The following is a 22,806-nucleotide window of genomic DNA, read 5'->3' as shown; positions in this document are numbered from 1 at the left end:
GACTACGACGGAGGAAACTTGATGACCTAAATTAATTATAGCGCAATCACTGTACTTATGATCATATTTGTACTTAATATCAAAAGAAATGCATACTGCAAACCAACTTATCTTCGAGTGCGATTACAAACTGCGAAAACAAATCTCCACAATTTTTCACATACAGATAAATGTTGAACCGAAGAGGTAAAGATCGCGAAATTAGGCCGCCGCGAACCTTTTTTAAAATGTGATGAAGTGTTAAATAAAAAAACAGGGATTGGGAAGTACATAACGCTACAAACTTGCGATGAAGCTTAAATGTGAAAAAATACCAATACAGTTCTTCCCCGTGAAGTTGTTGTTAAAGGAACATAAAATGTAGCTACTTTGAACACTCAGCTCAAACTGACCATTTCTACAATTTCGAATCCCAACATCGATAGGATAATGCCTAAATTATGAGCCAGACCCGTTGGTATTATAAAGGATATAATAATTGCTCGCGTTGAACCCTTGAGACCCAAAAGGTTGAGGTGACCATTTGTAAAATATTTAATAATTTATAACGTTCAGACAGGAAGTAGTTGATACCACGCGTACTCGTGGATAAGGTTAAATCCAAAACCTACCGTGATGCTTCAGGTCAATGAATTACTGACACCAATCACTGAACACAACGTATAGTCGGATGCGGTCTGACTTAATTCCTTTTAAGTCATTAAAGCTGAACATGTTGCTGACAAATGGTTAGTATGTGTATTTGATGAACCGGTAAACAACAGGCATGCTTCAGCTGTGCATTGAACGTGTGTTTGTTTACATTGCCAACACCAGTTATTTCGCCGGTATAAAGAATATCCATGCATAATCTGCATCATTCTTCATATATTTTATTTAGTTTACATGGAGGAAAACGTATACAATCACGCATTTCATACAATCTGAATTCTAGTAACGATTGTCGAGGCCCTCGTTAGTCGTCGAAACGACAGTGCTTCACTATTTTGGCAACTGCTGTCAGACACACGATTTTGTCAGGTGTTCCTTACGTCATTGCATTTGTCGCTTATATCATTAAGAAATGCAAATCATCTATTGGGGGAGATGAGCTAAAATCTGTAAACCTGAACGATATGACGACACGCTTCAGTAAGGACAATCAAAGCTAAACGCATATCTAACCAATATAGCGACAAGCCTGTAAAGCTATTTCAATACTCTAATTTGTTAATATATTCGTGTATGTTGTGTTAGATCTATACTAACGCTTTTATACACAAGGACTTCACCTGGTTGACCGTTCTAATTGAGTGGCTGGGTTGCTATCATGAGTGAACAAACCTCTTGCGATGTTGATTCCAGTACCGAAGGGAGCCATGGTAAAAAAAGTAAAAGAGTTTGGAAAAACAAACTGGAATATATAATATCTCTCGCTGGATATACCACGGGTTCGTCTGACTTCTGGAGATTCCCGTACATGATCTGGAGGCATGGCGGAGGTAAATTTTCGTGGTCAAGTGTTTTTAGATTTTAACGTTTAATAAGGACAAGTTAACTGATCAAAAGTTTTGAAAGATGAAATTCCGATAACATACGGCGTAATGTAATTAATTTACATGTAGGAAGTAACTGATATAATAATATAACTACATATGATACAATTGTAACTAAAACACATTTACACGGGTAACGAGCCCGATATCAAAACCAATATTTGCAAATATTTCGTGATCTGCTAGTAACATTTTGTTGCGGATAAAGCTGAGAGTCGTCATAATACATATACAACTTCCGGATGCTCTTACACCCCAAAATATATTTACTTTAATTTTTCTAACCGCACGCTCTATAGGTTGAACTACATGGTCGCCCATGATCAACTCAGTCGCGTCTCTCTGCACTCCTCCCTACTCTCTTAAAATCTTTGCACTCGAAGATACTGCTAGACCGCGGTTCCAACTTAGAACCTCCAAATACTAGACAAATTATCTACAGTCTGTGCAATATTATTGCAAATGCTGGGAAGAGTGCAGTCCCACTACAGATTTCTATTTGCTCTTTAGAAAATCCTACCGAGACAAATGATTCTAACTTAACAGATATAGTCATATACTTTCAATACTGGTGCATTGAGAGATGTAAACGATGTGGATGAAGTACGATTATCGTCGATTAGCCGCATTGTCTAGTTTCTGTGACGTCACAAAAATAAATATATGATGGATATCACCATTACCAGAATATGGGACTCATCGTCGGATAAATCGTTCTTCACCCATGGTTGTTTTGGTATCTCAAAATCGACATATTACTGGCAGCGAAGTAATGAAGTTGAAATATTTTATTCAAACTTCTATAGAGAACGCCAAAGGTATATTTCTATTACAGGCCATTTTAGTATCTGTTAGTTACCGATAACATACCATATCAGGTCGTCTTTAGAGCGTTTAGATATCTGTATAATAGTAGGATCGTCTACCAACCCAACAGAGATTGATCTCACAATAAAGTACACAGCATGTGGCGATCATATGCAGTGAATACTGAATTTGAATATGAAGTGGATTCTCGGTAATGGAATCAACACACTTTTAACATAAAAAGTACTATCTCTTTATCAGTTATACACGTATTTCATAACACTGTTAAAAGTTTATCACGTATAAGGCCTAGCTATATATATAGCTCAACGATGAGTAAAAGGAACGTTTGAAATGCTTCAGGGTTGATTTGAAACTCTATTTAAAACTTCTTTCATATACCCGTTGGACATATAGGATATCCAAGATATTAAATTACACGTATATTTCATACATAAATCTAAGTAAAATACGCAATACAGCTGAAAAATAACATTGACGTGACTATCACCGACTTAAAATCATTGCTTTATTGTAATTTCTGAGACCAACATCAATGATAATATTTCATCTAGATTTCGCTATTCGGCCTGGATCCGTTTTTTTATACATATAACTAATATTTCCATTTTTGAATTTTATCAATCGTTTAACTTAAAAACACACATGTAGTGTTGTGCTAATTATTCGACATTTTACATTTATATGTGCCTTAACTGGGCAAAATTTTGACATGTAATTTTTTTATTCAGTTAACTATTGAAAACCGTCAGGCTTGATGAATTAATCTGCAAAAAAAAAAAAAAAAAAAAAAAAAAAAAAAATTCAAATGGACCGACAAACACGATGTACTCATTTCATAGAACTGTAGATTTAAATACAACGATTTTGGCAGTACTGCCAAAATCATTTTCAGCACAAATTTGTATTCATAAAATAAAAACTAGTGCATACTAAGTATCAAAATTATCAAAAGATTGGTAATTTTTGGTGCTGAATCAGCTAATAAAAGCTGTTCTTGATTCGTGGGTATGAAAATTACGGCAAATAGAGCTTTAGTACCTTATGACCATGTTACGCTTTGTGATACTGAACTATTTTATTTTTCTAATGTAAAATGGTATTTTCAGGGACATTTATCCTGGCTTACGTCATCAGTGCTGCGATTATAGCTGTACCGTTATACTACCTAGAGGTAGCCGTCTCCCAGTTCTCCGGACGTGGGATGTTTGACGTCTGGGATATCGCCCCTATACTGAAAGGTGATGGTCGAGATACTCTGCGCTACAGAGACAAACTTTTCTCTTGAGCCATTACACTGTGGTAGTTTATTTGCATGCAAATACGCAATAGAGCTCATTACTTAATTCGAATGTGATTACGAAGGGACCATTCAAAATCGGTCAAAGGCGTACCTCACCCCAATCTGATTCTAAAAACGAACTGATTTGTGAAGCCCTATTCTTAAAGGGACAATTCACTCAGGCTAATTCTTTTACATAATCAAGAAGCAAAATATGGCATACATGTATTGTTCTACATTTCTTATGAAACATAAGCATGAATTATTGACAAATTCCACTTCAATGTTTAGTATCTTAATTGATACCATTGTAATTACAAATCGTTGATCAATACGATTAAGCAGATGAAATATGTACGCTGTACTCATACCCGTTAAAGAAATGAACTACATGGCCACTGTTGAGGTGATAAAATGATTTTTTAGGCAAGACAATTCACCTAATAAGGTAAGCACAATACTATCAGAGCGATTTGAGCACTTCTAGACAAAAGTAGCATTACTCTAAAAGCAAGGGACAGGGTTCGGCATACAAAATGTTTGACCACATTTAGAATGGCGGACAGCGAGCGCGTTTGAACATTTCACAAGCATTTCACCACCACGGGCTTTTCTGGCATATCACAGTAAAACCGACTGATCTAATTTCCTTTAGAACTGTTTTTTTTCTGATATCTGTACAAATTTGAATGTTCTCTTAGACCGAATTGTCCCTTTAATTCTAATCTCACTATATGAACAACCCACAGCACCCACTTTCCTTTATACAACACATATAAATACGATATCAGCATTCCACGCTTGGTTACACCCACGAACAAAAATAACACCGCTTTGCTATTTTGGCATTTACCATAGGCTATTATCGTACATTAGTGTAGAAGAGAATGTTTATTTATAGTTAATTCATATATGTATTCAATTACATGTCACAGGGTGCAGGATTTACAATAATTTTAATACCTGAATCTGCTAGTGATCGAACTCGGGACCTCTGGATTACTAGTCTGACGCTCAACCGATCGAGCTAAAGAGAACTTCTCTCTAGCCGAGCGATATATTGCGGCTAGTCTTGATCAGGGTTACATACACATCATTACCTGTCATGTATGCTAATATTTCCATGTAATCATAAGAACGCATGACTTAGCTGGTGAGAGTTTGTCTAGTTCGTGCGATTTTATTCAACGAAAGACATGCATTTAGATCTTAAAGGAGTTTTTTTTACACAAAAAGCATTAAGTCATACCGTATTCAAATACTATTTATCAATCAATGCCTTATCACGTATATGTTTGCTCTATGTTATACACGTATATTCATAGAAAAACCTTCAGAGGTCACTTTTTATTTTCTTTTACCTAGGAAGACAAGGATGTGACATTCATATTATGAACGCGTTATTAACGTATTGATATATTAATTTTAATTATAAAATTAAAAATATCACCAAAAGAGTATAAAATCCCCCAAAGATGGAAGTGATAAGTGTTGTTATGTGACCGAGTGATTTCGATAAGGTTTGGATATATGAGATATTTAAGGCGTAATTTCCTTTCGTTTGTTTTGATTAATTAATGTCCTATTAACAGCCAGGGTAATGTAATTGATTTAAATGTAATGTAAATGAAGTGTTTGGTGTGTATTTTGGGAGACTGTGATAGATTCGTGTATTGTCTTTTTGTATAGTTAAACTCTTGCACTTTTCATAGTGCTACATCACTGAGCATATTTAAGGCGTCGAAGATACCAAGAAACACACCCATCCGGTCACATCATACTTATAACGTGCAAATCAGTTGTCCGTCGTACTCCCTGTGTGCTGAAGCAGGAGCAGGAAAGACCAGTTTTATATACTTTTGTGTGTCTCGGGCAGTGGACAGACCCAGAGCCTACCTCACAGTATTTCATGTGTGTGGTATGTAGATGTCTGTATGTTTTGGAAAGTTGCGGTGTATTCGTGTTTTCCCTTTTTATAGTGCTACATTTTTTTGTATCTCACTGAATCGCAATGATTGTTTTACTTATCGAACAGTTGCCCAAATGGGCCTTGGCCTAGCACCATATCTTTTTATACGTCTGTGTGGTATAGATTTTCAGCCATGACTTAAATAGCTATAGACAATTTATCACTTTTTATGCCACAAACCCTGTTATATCATATAATGTTTTATGAACGTCAATGTCAAAATGAACTTCAAAACTCCAACGGAGACAGACATTATGTCCAATCGTTTGCGAAATCCAAACGTGACGTCATTTAATTGGTTCCGTCAGATGTCACAATGAATGTCCTGCCAGACGCAAGCAATATGTTATATTACACTAGTGATATGAAGAACTATCCAAGGTCGCGATCACTTGACATTAGACGGATTGTGATAATAGACCACAATCTATAGATCTAGACCACAATCTATAGATCTATGTATTTTTAAACTGGTGGCTTGTTCATTCCCTCTAAACCCAAAATATTCCAATTGATAGAATGAAATTACCCGTATAAATGTTCACACGGAGAAACATTTACATGTACTGCGCATGGGTATCATCAGTTTAAATAGATAAATGAAATGCAATAAAACCAAATCGTCTTGGCCGCTGAACAAAATATCTGAAAGCCATTTGCAAGACAAATAATTTGATAATATGTTTTCTACATAAGATATACACACGTATACATAAAGACTAGATGAAACTATATAAGCTGGAAAGTATTATAATTTCTCGTTAGTACCATGTAGTTTCATATAAATTGATATGATATCTGAAAACTGGCTCATATTTTTAATTTTGTGTTTGAGCATCAAAAAGAAAAAAGAAACAAAAAATCCTCATTACCGTATACAGATAGTTTCCGAAAATGATTATAAATTTTAATTGAGAAGAGTGGGTGTGGCTAGTGGGTGTGTCCATAGTCTATAAAAGTGGTAGTTTCTGCTCCTGCTTAGCACTCTGCATAAGGGAGTGGGACCACAGGGTCGCCCGTTGTCAGTATAATGTAACCGGATGGGGAGTGTTGTTGATGTCTTCGGTAGCATACTTCAGTGATATAGCACTATAAAAGGCAACATTTCCACTATGCAAGAAGACAAAACACGAATATTTCATTTCATTTCAACAAATTTTATTGCAAATAATATGCAAATGGATTTGGCAACAGGCAAAGCCTATATTAGCCATCTCCAAACAAATCCGGTATAGTACAATTATCAACAAAATATTTTAACATTTAACATTACATTATGAATTAATATTTTTATTAGTGTATCTCCCCAACCTATCATAGTAGAAAAATCTAAAAAAATCTTTTAGTTTCAGATATATATTCTGATATGCATTGCAATAAATATGTATTTTTTTTCTTCATCACAATTGTCACAGCCACGCAGTAGAGTTTTTGCGTTAAAATGCGAGTGGGGGATATTAGAGTTATGTATTTTGGTTCTGAGTGATGATCTTTGTTCATTAAATAAAGGACATATGAAAAGATAATGTTCGGCTGTTTCATTACCAAGGCCACAAGAACAAATTGGAGAATCTCTCAAATGATCGCGAAATAGGTCAGAATTTAGATTGCTAGAGGAATTTCTGAGCTGGCACAGAGTAATATTTATAATTCGAGAACCTTTGTTTATAAAGGTATTTGTTATATCAGGTTCCATTTTATTAATGTTAAAAAGGAGTGTTTTAAATTGTGCAACAGTAGTAACATTCGATAAGTCAAAGTTTAAAGCGAAAGAATTAAATTCTCTAAAGGTACTTGGAAAAAAACTAGTATAGTAACTTGCAGTTCTGCACATAGGAATATTAAAATATCTTGTCATCCTTAGTGGATATCTCTCATTTTCAGGCTGATATAAAAATGGTTGTACAATTTCAATCAAATGCTGTGGAGCAAATCCACGGAGTATCTTAAACATAAGAATAAGTTTGTGTTTTTGACGCCGATCAGAAAGAGATTCCCAAGCTAGTTCTTTATAAAGTATATCATGGGAGGTACCTCTGCGCAATCCCGTTATAATCCTAGCGGCTTCTAAGTGGACAGACTCTAACAGAAGTTTACATTGTTCAGTACAGTTATCCCATAAAACATCAGCATATTCTAAAATAGGTAAAATATAACTTTTATAAATGTTTAAAAGAGTTTTACGTGACACTTTTTTTTAATGTTTTTAAAACACGAATATACCGCTGCCTTCCAAATCAAACACCCGCACTTCACACGATACACACCGCATACATAGGAGGCCATCCTTATACGGACCTGGCTGTTAATATGACGTTAATGAATCAAAAATAAGAATGTAGGTGTGGGGAGTCACATTGGTTATTTGTAAACAATTATGAAAATATGGAGACAATTTCACCAACGGGTAATGTTTCTTGTCAGGTCAGTTTAAGTCATCTGACCTGAAGGGCCAAAATGACCTATTGTCATCAAACATCGTCCGTCTTCCTGCGCCGTGCGTACTTTTCATTCAAGCGACTACTTCTCAATAACCGAATTGATATTGGGCCTGTGATATGCTGGGACGAAGGGCTACCAAAGTAGGGGTATCACTTTGGGCCGTTTTACGGCCACACAAACGGCCACACAGTGATAAGCAAAATATTTTGCATGAAGATACTAAGGGTCAGCTGCATATTGTATGCTTTTCAGAATGTTCGATTTTTTCTGTGCTCATGTTTTTTTCAGATTTCAATGGTCAAAGGGTGTAAATTCACATTTTCATTGTTTAAGTCCTAATTGATTAAATATTAGAATACAGATAATATTTTGTGCAAATTTTACCTGCAAATATTGGGTTTGAGAAGTTCAGTCCAGAAAACTGATGAAAAGTAGGTCACAGTGACCTAGTTAAGCACTTATGCTTTTTTAGTAATAAAAACTTTAATACGTTTTGCTGAAAACTAGAATTTTTCAAAGATTTGATAGCTTGAAATTTATGTTTAGTACTGCATAAGGATCTTGACATGACCTGCTTCAGATGATTACATCCTAGAGTTACATTGACTAGGTCCACGTGCATAAATTAGGCCATATTCAATGAATGATTTCATCTGTCCACTAAGCATATGCTGTTTTCTCATGTTTAAAGTATGATTTTAAATGATTTAGACTTGTTTAATGAGCTTAATTTCAAGCACGTCTTCACTGAGGTAGGAGGTATGGTATATGGTTACGTTATAAAGACATTGTGTTATAAGCTTTTGACGAGGCTTTTCGCGTCATAGCTGACAAAGATTGTCTCCTCCTAAAACACTATCGCATTTTCCCTCCATTTTTCATTCATGTTATTTTACAAAACGCATATATTTCGTCGGAGTCCTGAACCAAATTTGGATTTGCTTATGTATATGTAGTTGATATGCTGCACTTTTTCAGGACTTGGAGTAGGAATGTTTATTATCAATATACAGTATCTGATGATTTCACCTGTCTTCCGATTGTGGATAATGCAATATGTCGGATACAGCTTCATGTCACCGTTGCCATGGAGAACATGTGACAACCCATGGAACACTCCCGCGTGTGTCGCGTCATATAAAACTCTGCAGGAAATGAACTCTACATTGAATACATCAGTTTCAGGTGTAACTACCTACAATGTATCAATAAGAGTTCCACAAGTGCTGGCCGAAGAGGAGTTCTTTCTGTAAGTAAATGACATTAAACTTCTCCTCTTCTTATCCAATCCAAAAATAATGTTAGAAGGTTTTGTACTGGTTGTACATATGGCTCACAAGCCGATCTGGCAGAGTAACCCAGGTGCCAGTTTGCTCAAAAAAGAAAATAACATTGATTTTAATGGTGTACGGAGATACATAAGCAAACTGTCTTTTACATAACTCACTGGCAAATGTCAACTATTAAGATTTACCAATAATGAGCTCCGTGACATACATTTACGTTGACCACAAGTTTCCTTTCTCAAAAAGAAACCTCAAACATATGTAGTATTTCTTGTCCCCAAAAATATTTGAGAAGTTTCGGTTTGATAAAATATTTGAGAAGTTTCGGTTTGATAAAAAACTTGTGGTAACTGTAAGTGTGTGCTAAATGACTCAATCTTCCGGGAATTGACTCTTGTCTGAATAATTGAATTTTACTAGTGTGTTCTGTAGCTACCCCTTTAATTGCGTTCTCCCCTTATCTAAAGGAAACCTATAATTAGATTTCCTATAGCTTAGCTATTATATGTATAAGTCATAATACTGATTTGAACACATTAGCGGAAGTATCACTATATTATATCAATTTACACTATGTACTTTGGATGTAAAAAAGCATTCATACAGCTTTTCAATCGAGATACATTGTGTATTATGTTTATCATTAAGACAATCTGATGATGTTCATTGTTCTTATTTCAGTATTTTACACCTTCTTAATACGCTTGATTCTTATTTTTCTGTGGTCCTTTTCCAATGACTTTGTTTAATTACAGTAATGTCCTATTAACAGCTAGGATCATGTAAGGACGACCTCCCATGTATGCGATGTGTAGCATGTATGTACATGTAGCATGCGATGCGTGTGTCGGAGAATGTGGTCTATCAGTGTTGTTTTTTCTTGTTTAGTAAGAACCTACACGGTCACATTATGATGACAACTGTCGGACCAGTCGTCCGAATTCTAATGCTGAGCGCTAAGCAGGATAAAAATACTACCAATTTTGACGTATATTTGCCAGGGGACAGAACGCAGGAGGCAAGCATGACATGTGGAAGTCCATAGAAGGTCTATCATTGTTTTAAGGAACATTATTGTTCCCTCTCATTTTATTTGTACTTATCATGTGTCTTTTCCAGGCACAAGATACTACAGTTATCTGACTCAATCACTGATCTCCGCACGCTGCGATGGGACCTTTGTCTGTGTCTATTAATCTTTTCGATTTGCTGTGCAGCCTGTGTGATAAAGAGTGTAGAATCCATAGGAAAAGTAATGACACTATCTATACCTTTTTTGTCTTTTCCTTTCTTCCAAGTGTGTACGTAACGTATTTGTATCATATGACTATCATGTTTTCTCGTTACACAATTGTATTTATTACACACGCCTCTATACTTGTATTACTTATTTTATTAGAAGACCTCACCTAACAATAATAAATGGTGTAATCAAAATTAAAATCGCATAGTTCAAATGATTCCACACGTCATATACAGAATGTTGTTTGTGAAGTCGTATGTGCTTTTTATAAGTTACAGGCATTTTCATTATATTGTTGCACTAATTTCATTAGTTTATTTGTTTCCCATCTTACATCCTGATAAAGAAATATATTGTTAATTAAGTTATGTTTCTAAGACTGAATATTTTTTCGCACTATTTTAATAATGCGCATATGTACTTGACCGAAGTTTAGTTTTTACGAGTACGGTCCGAAACGCTACTGATCGTTCAACTGGCTGCAAACTAACAGAATGAACAAGTTTGGACTCTTATCATTAACCTAGCATAAAGATAATCACATACCATAATGGTAGATCATTCAATTGACCTAAAGCGTGTTCAAAATCTAACAGAATTAACATAGTCTTGTACATTTATCTCAAATATCTGTTAAACTAGCCTCCAGTCTAAGAATCCATTAAAACCTACACATCGAAAGCTTTTATAAACTTATCAAATATGTATGAAATAAAACTTGTGAAGTGCGAAGTTTTAGATAAACACTAGAAAAATGTTTTGTAAATGAATGCATACTGCAATCATTGCAATTCAGGTTCGCATAATCGGTGACAGTAATTACCCAACATTGAAGTGTTTTCTATGATAATGATTCTGATACAAGTTTTCGTTGATTGAAATGTTTTAATTCTAATTTTGGATGTTTTTCCTGATCGCCCATGTAAGTTTTATATTAAACGTTTCCTGACTACTTATATAATCTATCATTGTAGGCCATGTATGTAATGACATTTCTGCCGATTTTGCTGTTGATCATTATATGGATACGATCTCTCATTGCACCTGGATCCGTGGCAGGGATGAAATATTTTCTGACTCCAGACTTTACCAAATTAGGAGATTTAGAGGTAAAGTTTCCGAAGTAGCCTATTCAATTTAACTATTATAAATTGGGTATAGGGTATTTTACTTGTTTTTGTATTGATAATAAATTTTACGTGTTAGACAATGTAAATAATACTACTTCATGAGTTAGTTATTCTTTCATTTAGTCTGGTATCAATTACAACATGGTCAATGTTATCAATAAAAGTATATGTATATACCTTTTAAATCTGAAAAACAAATGCATTTTATACCAAGTGATATTTATATTCATTATAACATAAATAGGTGACCTAATGTATATAGATATATAGAACATGGTTCAAGTCTAATAAATGTATGGAATATCAAATCTTACTGGATGAAAGCACAATCTCAGCCATTTGTTAATTAATTTCGTACCTAGATAAAATATTCAATTACAAATATGCAGAATAAATATGATAAAGAGGAAAAAAGTCATGTCTAGACGATTGGTGTTTTCTTGAAATTTAGTTTGAATAACAGGTTAAGATCTACCTATAGAGGACTAGGTTGAATCGTTGGAATCTGTTTCTGGCAGTTCACCGGTAAGTGTATGTGAAGGGTCAAATAGTTTGTTTCTTATTATACGTATTTATGATCAAACATTTCAGAAAACAATTTCAATTTTTGAATTGGTCAAAATTCTTCACCATGGCTCAGTTTGTCTTAATCCGTATTCGTAATGAGCCAAATTTCTTATTTACCATTGACGGAAAATTATACAAAACTTATATTTGAATTTTTTATGATTTTATCTATAATAAATACTATGGTGTACCAATTATTTGAGCTTTTCCCAATGTTTTAAATTCAGAAATCAAGTAGTGACATGACCTAAATACTCTGAACGATATACGAAATGAAGGTACTTTCTTAGCTAACCATAGATATGTTTTACTGGTGTCGAAAATTAACTGACTTCTTTTTTCCTTAACAGTTATGGATCCAAGCCGGATTTGCCGCTGCTTTTTCATTATGTACAGCTAATGGTGGGAATATGGAAATAGGTAGTCGTGCATCGTTTCGGACAAGTGTATTTAGGTATATTTAAGCATTATTCTCAATATCTTTTAGGGTTATGAGGTCATAGACAAAACACGGAAGGACATTCTTCATAGACGCGAAGCGATATTGAGAACAATGCTTGTAATGTAATTTAGATAACTCAATCAGGTACTAAATAGGCATAAATTGTCGTGATTTTACTTACTTTTACAATGAAACCAGTGGAGTTGAGGCGCAATGATATCTATCCAATAATTCAGTTTAGCCAATGACTGTGCCGCTGTTAAAATTCCCCGCGAAACCGTTCTGTGTGTATGACATCATAATACTTGACGTACCATTCTTTCGGTTTATGGAAAAATAAGCCCAAAGATTTATGGAAAAATAAGCCCAAAGATCTTTCCAATAAAATGAGTGTAATATATGAAAATAAATTATATATGTAAACACTCAAATTGATTTGCATGTTTTCCATGTTCATGAAAAACATTTCCATGTGATTCTTTGTTTTCCATGTTCATGAGGAACATTTCCACGTGATTCTTTGTCTTCCATGTTCATGATAAACATTTCCACGTGATTCTTTGTTTTCCGTGTTTATGATAAACATTTCAATGTGATTCTTTGTTTTCCGTGTTTATGATAAACATTTCCACGTGATTCTTTGTTTTCCATGTTCATGAGGAACATTTCCACGCGATTCTTTGTTTTCCATGTTTATGATAATATCGGTAAAATTGCGGATTATTACATAAAGAAAATATAAAATTTCACTTACTTCCCAGCTTTTTCATTGCGCCATTATCACAAAAGCGTTGTCATGCGTCAAAAGTGATGACATCATCTACAATGCACGTCGCGGTTACGTCGCATGTATTGTTGACGTCACGCAATTGTCTAGTACGTATGAGTTGTCCTACACACCAATGTGCAAGATAGAGTTTTCTACCTACCTATCTTCACATATTTTTCGTTGATGTTTACCCGGTAAAAAGACTTATTGAACTGGTTTTCAAAAATATTAGTATGTCTATGGCTGAGAATATTTTAAAATTATTTTGATTCGTGTTTGTTACTGTGCAACTTTAACAAATTTTTGATGAAGTAAAATAGAAATATACAAGTTGATTTATTGATTATTCTGGAGATAATTGCGTATATTTGTAGTTTTTATCACTTTTGAGGAAATCACGGGTGCAGAGAAGTATCATTTCCTACCTAGAGAATAGGTCAAGAGGAGATTCACAGATTCACACGACAGTCTATAGTCCTCAGCAAGACTCGGGTTAGACAGTCGTGAATCTCCTCCTCGGGTAGAGATTTCTCTATCCTATCTTCAAGGTAGGGGAAGATCCTATTAATCTTTCCTTTAGCAACCATGTAATATCATTGTCAAGTATCGGAGAATAATAGAATATAACATGGATCTATCAAGTGGACAGATATATCTCAGTCCGAGTGAAAAACTTTGGGTCGTCAACCCGAGGCTTGCCGAAGGTAGTCTTTTGTTTGTTTGATTGATTAATTAACGTCCTATTAACAGCTATGGTCATGTAAGGACGGCCTCCCATGTATGCAGTGTATTGCTTGTATGTTGTGCAGTGTGCAAGTTTTGGGAGACTGCGGTATATTCATGTTGTGTCTTCTTGTATAGTGGAAGAGAAGGGAAGATAAGATCCTAAATTTAGTCGCCTTTTACGATCATGCAATAGGGGCAGCAGGTACAATTCTAACGCCCTACCTGCAGGGCTACCGAAGGTAAACGGCCAAAATCTTTCACTCGGTTTGAGATATCAATTTACATGTTCATGTTTGATTCCTTTTCTCCAATACTTAGTAGAAAAAAAAGTGTTAATTGTTCGTTGCTTTCCAGCTTTTTCCTCGCGCCAATAAAGATGTACCGATTGGTAGGGGTTCTTTGGCGACATTCTCGCTTGCAGATATCCTCCATTGTTGAGATATGCGAATCTCTTGCTGTCCGGCGACAACTTCTTTTCAATTCATAGACACAGAAATAAAATAAAAGTAGACGTATGATTGATTTTGGATTAGTTACGTTAGTCTCGTACCCGTCTAAATGTGTGTTTATATTTTTTTTTAGAATTGTTAGAATGATTCATAAATTGTGTTAGTAAACAAACTAATTAACTGACGTGACCCTACTATGCCACACACACACACACACACACACACACACACACACACACACACACACACATATATATATATATACACACACATATATATATATATATATATATAGTAATATTAGTTTTTACGCTATTACGTTTAAATTTACATTTGATAATTTGTAAATACATGTAAAACGTATTAGTTTTAACAATTGTAACGAGGTTGTGATAGCACACATATATCAAACTTTATATCACGCGATTATCTTTTGAGACGTCCCCCGTCAGAGTTCACATTCACAGCTCATTCTCACCTTCGCTCGGTTGGTGGAAAATGTCTATTAAAACAGAACATGCTGTAATTGACATTTGATTTTCAATCAGTAAAGAAAGTAATGATTTATGAGTCACTAGGATTTTTAGGCATTTTTGCGTTGGTTGATAATAATTGTAATATTTTGTTCCTTTCAGCGCTTCTGTGATTCCGTGTATAATAGATGTGGCCGGGAGTATATTTACCAGTATGGTTATATATTCTGTGATTGGGGTGATGGCACACGAGAGCGGGATGAAGCTTGACGAGACCCTGTTTTCTGGTAGGTTTATAACTACATGTTATCTTAAAAAACAACAAGGATTTCCTTTTCACGCTTTAATAGAACGTGACGTACAATTCTTTCGGTCTATGGAAAAATAACCTCAAAGATCTAACAAATAGAAATAGGTGTGTAACATATGAAATTAAATTATGTTAAAAGTAAACACATATTGCATGCTTCTTTAATTCAATCATTTTTGTATATTTCTTCCTACCTTAATATACGAAGCAAATATTAACTTAAATATTAAGTTTTTGTTAAGGTTTAAAATGAAGGGTTTGTAAAAATAACAAAACTCAAACGTATAGCTGAGATTCATTTATCAGAAAAAATCTCTTAGGTTTATCGAAAAACAAATAAATTATATAAAGTAAATACTAAACTTGAGGCAAAACTGGGTTAAAACTAGAAGGAATATGAACCCATTTTTAGACTGTTTTGTAGATTTGAATCGATAGACTGTGATAGACTTCTTTATAAAGTTAACTTCAAAAATGATCAGAAAGGAAAAGGAAATCATGGGACGCTAACGCCATGCAATTAGCTTAAAATTACAAAGTAGACCAAATCATCATGAGATCTTCCGGGAACTACTTTTTATAATGGCTAATGACATCTCATCAGATTTTCAAATTATGAGTGCAAAAGAAAAGTTAATTTTCTTAACGAATGAGGAATCTCTTCAACACATTTTAGCTAGAGTAATATTTTATATATGAGAAAACGCTGTTCTTTTTACCCTTATTAATAACGCTTTTTAAGAAATATGTCGTGTCTCGTAAGCCAAAACTGACTAGGCATTGTATAAATCATTTATTATTAAATACTATAATGTGTGTATTTTTTTAAATGTGTGACACGTTTCAGATATTAAAAGCCGATGTTGACAATCATTAATGTACTCACTACATGTGAATTTCCCCTTTTTTAAATGCGAGAATAAATTCTTTCCAGGAAACTCGGCAGCATTTGTTGCCTTCTCCAGAGCATTTTCATTCTTCCCATTACCTAACCTCTGGCTTGTGTTATTCTTCGTTGCATTTCTGGTGGCGACATCGGACATTGTGGTTGGTATCATTTGAAATTATAATGTTTTGTGAAAAAAAAATCCAAAATCATATAATTTATTAAATATTTAAACCTTTTCGTGGTTATTCTTAATTTTGACATGCAATTACCATATGGATACTCGATTTCAAACAGTTTTATTGGCAATGTCAAAGCAATCAGTCATTGTCTATAAAGATATTTGTTCTATATTCGTTTTTGGTAAGGAGATAATGCGAGTAGATTAACAATGATGGAGTGATCCTATTTTATAGTAAAATATCTTTGTTACTGCCATCAACAGATATTTTATGACGAGATACTCAACCGGTTCCTTAAGACGTTTGTTCCTTGTCTCAAACATAGGCCTAAAGCATCCTTTGTCACCATGTCCGTCATCAGTGTCCTCATTGGACTTCCATTCTGCACGCAAGTATGTTTGTTTTACATGGTAATCAATGCATTTGTATGACGACATCGAAAGTGGGTTGTAAATTGATGAATTACACGAGCCACGAGTCCTGTCACAAACACGTGTGTTGTTACATAAATATCGATGATTTATAACTTTACGCGTGGGACTTTTTTTCAAATATCTTTGACGTTCAAACAGTTGTTTTTCCCATAACATTTTTATACTAATTATGAAACGGTCTCGGCATAACCCGCGTTCGTTCGTAAGGGTTACTTAACACGATACCCCCTTACTGTGTCTACGGAATTCATTTCCATTATTAACATTATATATTACCTGAACGTTATTTGTGTTTTGTGTGTCTTGATAAAGAGGCGGATTGTTCCGAATGTTATGCAGTATATTTGTCCACTGTTGGAAGTACGTCTTTGCCCTGTATACTTATCTAATTAATAGATCAGACCAATACAAGATTAAAACGTTTCATCATTTTCAAGTGTATATGTAATTTTTGAAACGTGCATTTATTGAGTCTCGTGGGGTCATCATTTGTTTGTTATTTCTCCTTACAACTTAAATATATGTAACAGTTTGTGTATAGCGTTGATTTCGTTACCTTTATTCCCTTTTAAATATAGGCTGGACCTTACCTGTACCACTATATTGGCTGGTACGTGGCTTTGATGGGGGTCTACATTTGTTTCTTCCTTTTCTCCTTACAATTTAAATATATATAACAGTTTGTGTATAGCTTTGCTTTCGTTACCTGTATTCCTTTTTATTTATAGGCTGGACCTTACCTGTACCACTATATTGGCTGGTACGTGGCTTCGATGGGGGTCTTCATCATGGCAACCATAGAGTGTATCATTTTCATGTGGATTTACGGTATGACTGAAAATATCATTAAAGAATAGAAACAATGGTTTAATTTTCATTAAAGATGCTCCACTGCCGACAGAGTATAAACGATACTCAACATTTGAACAATAATCGGTGTTTAATCGTGCATATCTGTCTAATTTACACAAAAAATCACATAAAATAATTTATTTTGTTTTTGGTGCATGCGACTTCAGCACTTCATTCCATATAGGACAAAGTGCCATGGAATTTTTGATATTTTTGTCTTAGTTAAAATTAGAAGCTCAAACTTTTCAATGTGGTATTTTTTTCAATTTCAACAATATTTTATTGATATTATGTACATCAATAGGATTGGACATCAGGCTACGCCTATTTAAGTCCTCTCCAGATCATATTTCAAAGTATATACATGAATTCATTCTGCAATTCATTAATACATATATTTATATATACAAATAAATTGAATTAGTTACAGTATAGTGATAATAATATTAATAATTACTAATTAAAGGGGGATAACTCCAATTTTATTTTTAATAGAAACTTTTTCAGAACAAGTTTAGTTATTTGGAATTCATATTCCTAATGATTGTAGTTTTTGGATAAGGATAAGAATCATGCTCATTTATTGACAGACTAACATACATACACACCATGAGATATTAGGCCAAAAAGAATGTGGCAATTTAATTGTTTAAAGTAAGTAACTTTTGTAACTGAAGAGAAATGCTTATTCGTCTGCTCCTTTTTTGATGGAGAAAAATACAATTTGTCAGCGATGGAGCACCTTTAAAGTTATACCCGATATGTGCCGTAATTTTTATACCCACGGATTAAAGAGTTTTTGATATGTTATTCATCACACAACATTTATCAACATTTTGAGAATTATAATACTTATAATGCATAGGTTTTAGTTTTAAAGAAAAAAAGAGCTAGAAATCAATTTTGGAAGTATCGCCAAATATCATGATATTTACTTTTATAGTGCAGTAAATCAAGGTACAGATGGTCAAAACGCCAACCTGAGGTTTACAGTTATTTTCATATTTTAATAGCAATATTAGTGACGTCTTCATAAATGTTTTAATACATAGATATTTACAGCAAACAAACAAGAACTATTCCAGTTCATTCCATTTGTGTTATTACCTATGTTTATATGCACCATACATGTTTGTCAAAACTGAAGAAAAATAACACGTCAAAAGTTTCCTCCATTTCGGCACATATAACTAATATAACTAAATCATCGTTACAGATATGATCATACCATAAATAAAACATGTCTAATCGAGTGTTCTTTCACCGTAGGAAGTCAGAGAATGGACCAAAACATACAGTTGATGAACGGTGTAACGATGCCACATCTGGTCCGGTTTGCAGCAGCGTTCATATGTCCCGTTCTCTTCCAGGTCAGTATTGGAATTAGTGATGAAAATGACACTCTTCTTGTGTCAGAGCAAATGATTAATTATGGTATTGTACACATAAAACCTTATTTTGACATCATTATGGTACAGTCGCAGAATGAATCAAGAAATATTAAACTTGCCTTTTCAGCTAATAAATTATAAATAAACTGTATAAGATGCATGTAACATCTCGTTCAAATGCTTGATTTTAAGTAAAGTGCATTGCTCATGGTCTCACTTATCTAAATAAATATGGTTTTACAATTAGGGACACCTTGAAAGATTTATACTTTACTTAATATTCTATGAAATAGTCTTATTATTATCATACAGTCATAAAAGACATTAATATTGTCTAAAATTGTCTTCTTAAAATAATCGTTTGTGGTTTGTTTTCGAACCTTTGATAGTTATTACTGAAGCATGTGTTTGCCATCTACAGGTGTTCCTAATACTTGGTATTGTGCGGTACAAGCCCCCGGTATTCGGAACATACCACTACCCGAGTGCTGCCCAAGGAATTGGTATCACCATAAGCTTATTGCCAGTTGTACCACTGTTGTTCTGGATAGTGTTGACCCTGTACAGAAACAGGAACACCGGATTCACTAAAAGGGTACAATATTTCATACATATTGGTTACAAAGCAGGTAACATGTGAATGATGGATGTATGTACACAGTACATTATAATATGTTTTGTTACATTTTATAGTCGTGCAAAACTATAGGTCTTACCTCCAAATAATTGCAACATAATTAGTTTTCTGCTTTTTGGTTGGAGCATCTTAGTATTTTAACACGAAAAAATCGCCAAAAATCATATGTTCGGAAAGTCGCTTTATCAACACTCAAAACATAAAGAAAGACAAACATTAGGTTAGTATAAATAAGTTGAAATGATACAAGAATTTCAGTCCATTGAAAAAATAATGAAGGATGCAAACGGCTCAAAACCTATTCAGGCAGCATTACCATTTGTGCTCTTTTCATATGAAATATAAAAAAAATATCTGAACCTGAACGATATCAGTTTGTTTTACGTCTAATAGGCTTGCGTTTTCTTTGAAGTATTTTCATATTCAGATATTGAACAAAACACTAATTTTGGTTGCCAATATTTCGGAAAATTGAAAGTTCAAAGTATGTTATGTTCTGTTTATATATATATTCTGTACATTATTTTGTATTTAAAACTCCATATCACGCAAAGACTGAATACCAAATACCAGAAGTATGGCTAAGTCCATACATTTGCACGAATTTTTCGAATATTATTTATTCGATTGGCATAAGATTTTGCTGTTAAATCAATCAGTACAATAATTGAAATAGAACCAGAACTTTTATTGTGTTACATTATCTTAATGAAAATTATGTTACCCCTATCTAGTTCCATTACGGAAAAATAAAAACACTGACCTTTTCAAATATATGATCACTTTATAAGAAAGCTTCATTATGGTTGTAATATCTGCCAGAGTATTTTGCAATCTGTTGAGTCACAAGATATATATTCACATTTCTTATTATTCAACTTAGCGACACAGCCAGTTTGAGACGTTTAGTCAAATTGGCACAAAATCGGGATTAGATCGACCTCACGACTTTTATGTTAGGGGTATCCTGATATATGTCACTTTTTGGTGAGAAAAGCCTACATAGAAATGAATGATTAGCTAAACACTTTAGACGTCCATCAGAATACAGTATCCTGTCACGTGATGCTCAATGTGGACTTCAAAATAGATTTTAAGGATGTATTCTTCTGAGGTTTCCGTCCCGTTAAAGTCTCGTTGCGTCATAGATCAAACAAGTTATGAGATTTTTAAATACAATTTATCAAAATCTGTAGTATGATAAAAAATAAAAAATAGTGTCTTTTTTCGCTTTGAGTAGAGCCACAGTTTTACCCTTTTTTACTTCAATTGTTTGTACTTAAATCATCAATGCGCCAGCATTTTTAGCTGCATCAAATTATGTTTTGCTGTAAATTTTTACTTGGTTCATTGTAATTAAAAAATGAGCATTATTTTGATAATTATACGCTTTTATCACTTTATTTTCACATTTAATGGTAATTTGAAATATTTACTTTAAAATATTGAAAAATAACAAATATTTAAATGTCAAAAAGTAAGTTCACGGAGCCCCCATTTTTCTGCCTGATTTAGAAAGAACAACCCGTTCCATATTGATATGCAAACTTATGACAAAAGTTTAATACCATAACTTTTTCTATAAAGGGTTTAATTTGTTTTAAAAAATGGCTAAAAATGGTGGATTTTTGAGCTCAAAATGAAGAGGTAGGAGAAGCATATGTTGTTATTCTGAGAAAAAAAAGTCTTATTAATCATAACTGGTATATTTATAAAAAAGACTTCTTGAAAATAAATTCTGCAAACATCCATTCATATCAAACACCTCAATAGGAGATTATGGCTTTAATTTCTCGTGTAGTGGTCAAAACGGCAAAATTCCCATAAAATCCAATATTTTGTCAACAAGGTATCTTTGAGTGACAAAAGCTCAAAAACGAGCACATGGACATATGTTTTTTCTTCTATTTTCTTTTATGGTATGGACTTCTATTTCCAAAAATCGATATGAGAAAAAAATGTAATACAAGAAAATTTTGACTTCTCAGAGGAGTACTTCCTTAAAAGGGCCAACATACCAAACTTTGAGCAATTTTGTTATCTCAGCGAGTAATTATTACAATTTCTTATCTAAACAATCCAACAAAAGCTTATATCGGTGTTGTCTGTGAAGTAACTGTGATACAGTATGTGATTGCATTGGCGAGTCAAAAGAATAACTACAGAGACCACTGTTACCAAGCATAGCTTATTTAGCAAAATTTTCATTTCCGGATAACTTGAAAAAAATCTTGATGGAATTTGTTTCAAACCTGCAGACAATGTTAGTTTATGCGGTTACACAGGCTAAGGAATAAAAAAAATGTCAACTAGTAAAGTCATTGCTACTTATATACTAACATACGGTCGCGGTAAGAGTTGCAGGGATCGGCAGTGGACAAGGAACAAGGGGCAGGGACTGCGTTGACCACAATGATTGCTTTTATATTTATATTTTATCTTAATTATCTTTGTTAGTGTCATTAAAATTTTCATGTGTTTAAGTTACAATGCTTCCTATAATTATTATATATTTCACGGATTCCATATTTTGTTGTTGATAACAACTTACTATTGTTCCTGCAGGGTCTAGGGAAACTGTTCCAGCCGAGTGGTCTCTGGGGACCAAGTGACATAGACGTCATGGACGAATACCAGGAGTACGCGACTAAACAGAGTAGCTGGTCACAAACAGCTTACTATAATCTTACAGGGCGACAAAGAGAAATAACTCGTGAAACGACGGATAAACAATGTCATGCCATGGCGAAGATGATATAGTTGGACAGGTGTTTATAATATCACGTGTTTACCGTGATATCAGATGAATTTAATTTCGTGTTTACCGTGATATCAGATGAATTTAATTTGTTAACTTTATATATTACATAATTATTCTTTTAAAATGATATAACATATTGATTACTACGTTAATTAGCAAAACTGGTGTCGTTCCTTTTAAGTATGACGTAATTCCCTAAAAAACATGACGTA

At 33.9% G+C, this 22,806-nt stretch overlaps 1 protein-coding gene across 1 annotated transcript; it reads left to right on the top strand.

The window, feature by feature from the left end:
- Nucleotides 1-1,165: 1,165 nt before the first annotated feature.
- LOC138329153 (sodium- and chloride-dependent GABA transporter 3-like) lies at nucleotides 1,166-22,630 on the top strand. Its single transcript, XM_069275917.1, has 13 exons — nucleotides 1,166-1,481; nucleotides 3,473-3,604; nucleotides 9,035-9,305; nucleotides 10,462-10,594; nucleotides 11,560-11,694; nucleotides 12,633-12,736; nucleotides 15,304-15,428; nucleotides 16,386-16,498; nucleotides 16,783-16,911; nucleotides 17,682-17,781; nucleotides 19,075-19,175; nucleotides 19,618-19,791; nucleotides 22,399-22,630. Exons 1-13 carry the CDS (start codon nucleotides 1,310-1,312, stop codon nucleotides 22,591-22,593), a joined length of 1,884 nt encoding a protein of 627 aa, XP_069132018.1. The 5' UTR covers nucleotides 1,166-1,309; the 3' UTR covers nucleotides 22,594-22,630.
- The last annotated feature ends 176 nt before the right edge of the window (nucleotides 22,631-22,806 follow it).

This window comes from Argopecten irradians, chromosome 8 (assembly GCF_041381155.1).
Source record: "Argopecten irradians isolate NY chromosome 8, Ai_NY, whole genome shotgun sequence".
Taxonomy (NCBI): domain Eukaryota; kingdom Metazoa; phylum Mollusca; class Bivalvia; order Pectinida; family Pectinidae; genus Argopecten; species Argopecten irradians.
The sequence above is the reverse complement of the archived record's forward strand: the minus strand, read 5'-3'. Positions and strand labels throughout refer to the sequence as shown.

Bases quoted from the DNA above. Each gene is read 5' to 3' on its own strand.
- LOC138329153 (XM_069275917.1), top strand. From the start codon at position 1,310: ATGAGTGAACAAACCTCTTGCGATGTTGATTCCAGTACCGAAGGGAGC. The intron at 1,482-3,472 runs GTAAATTTTCGT...TGGTATTTTCAG, and splicing joins GATCTGGAGGCATGGCGGAG to GGACATTTATCCTGGCTTAC. The intron at 17,782-19,074 runs GTATGACTGAAA...CTTTCACCGTAG, and splicing joins CATTTTCATGTGGATTTACG to GAAGTCAGAGAATGGACCAA.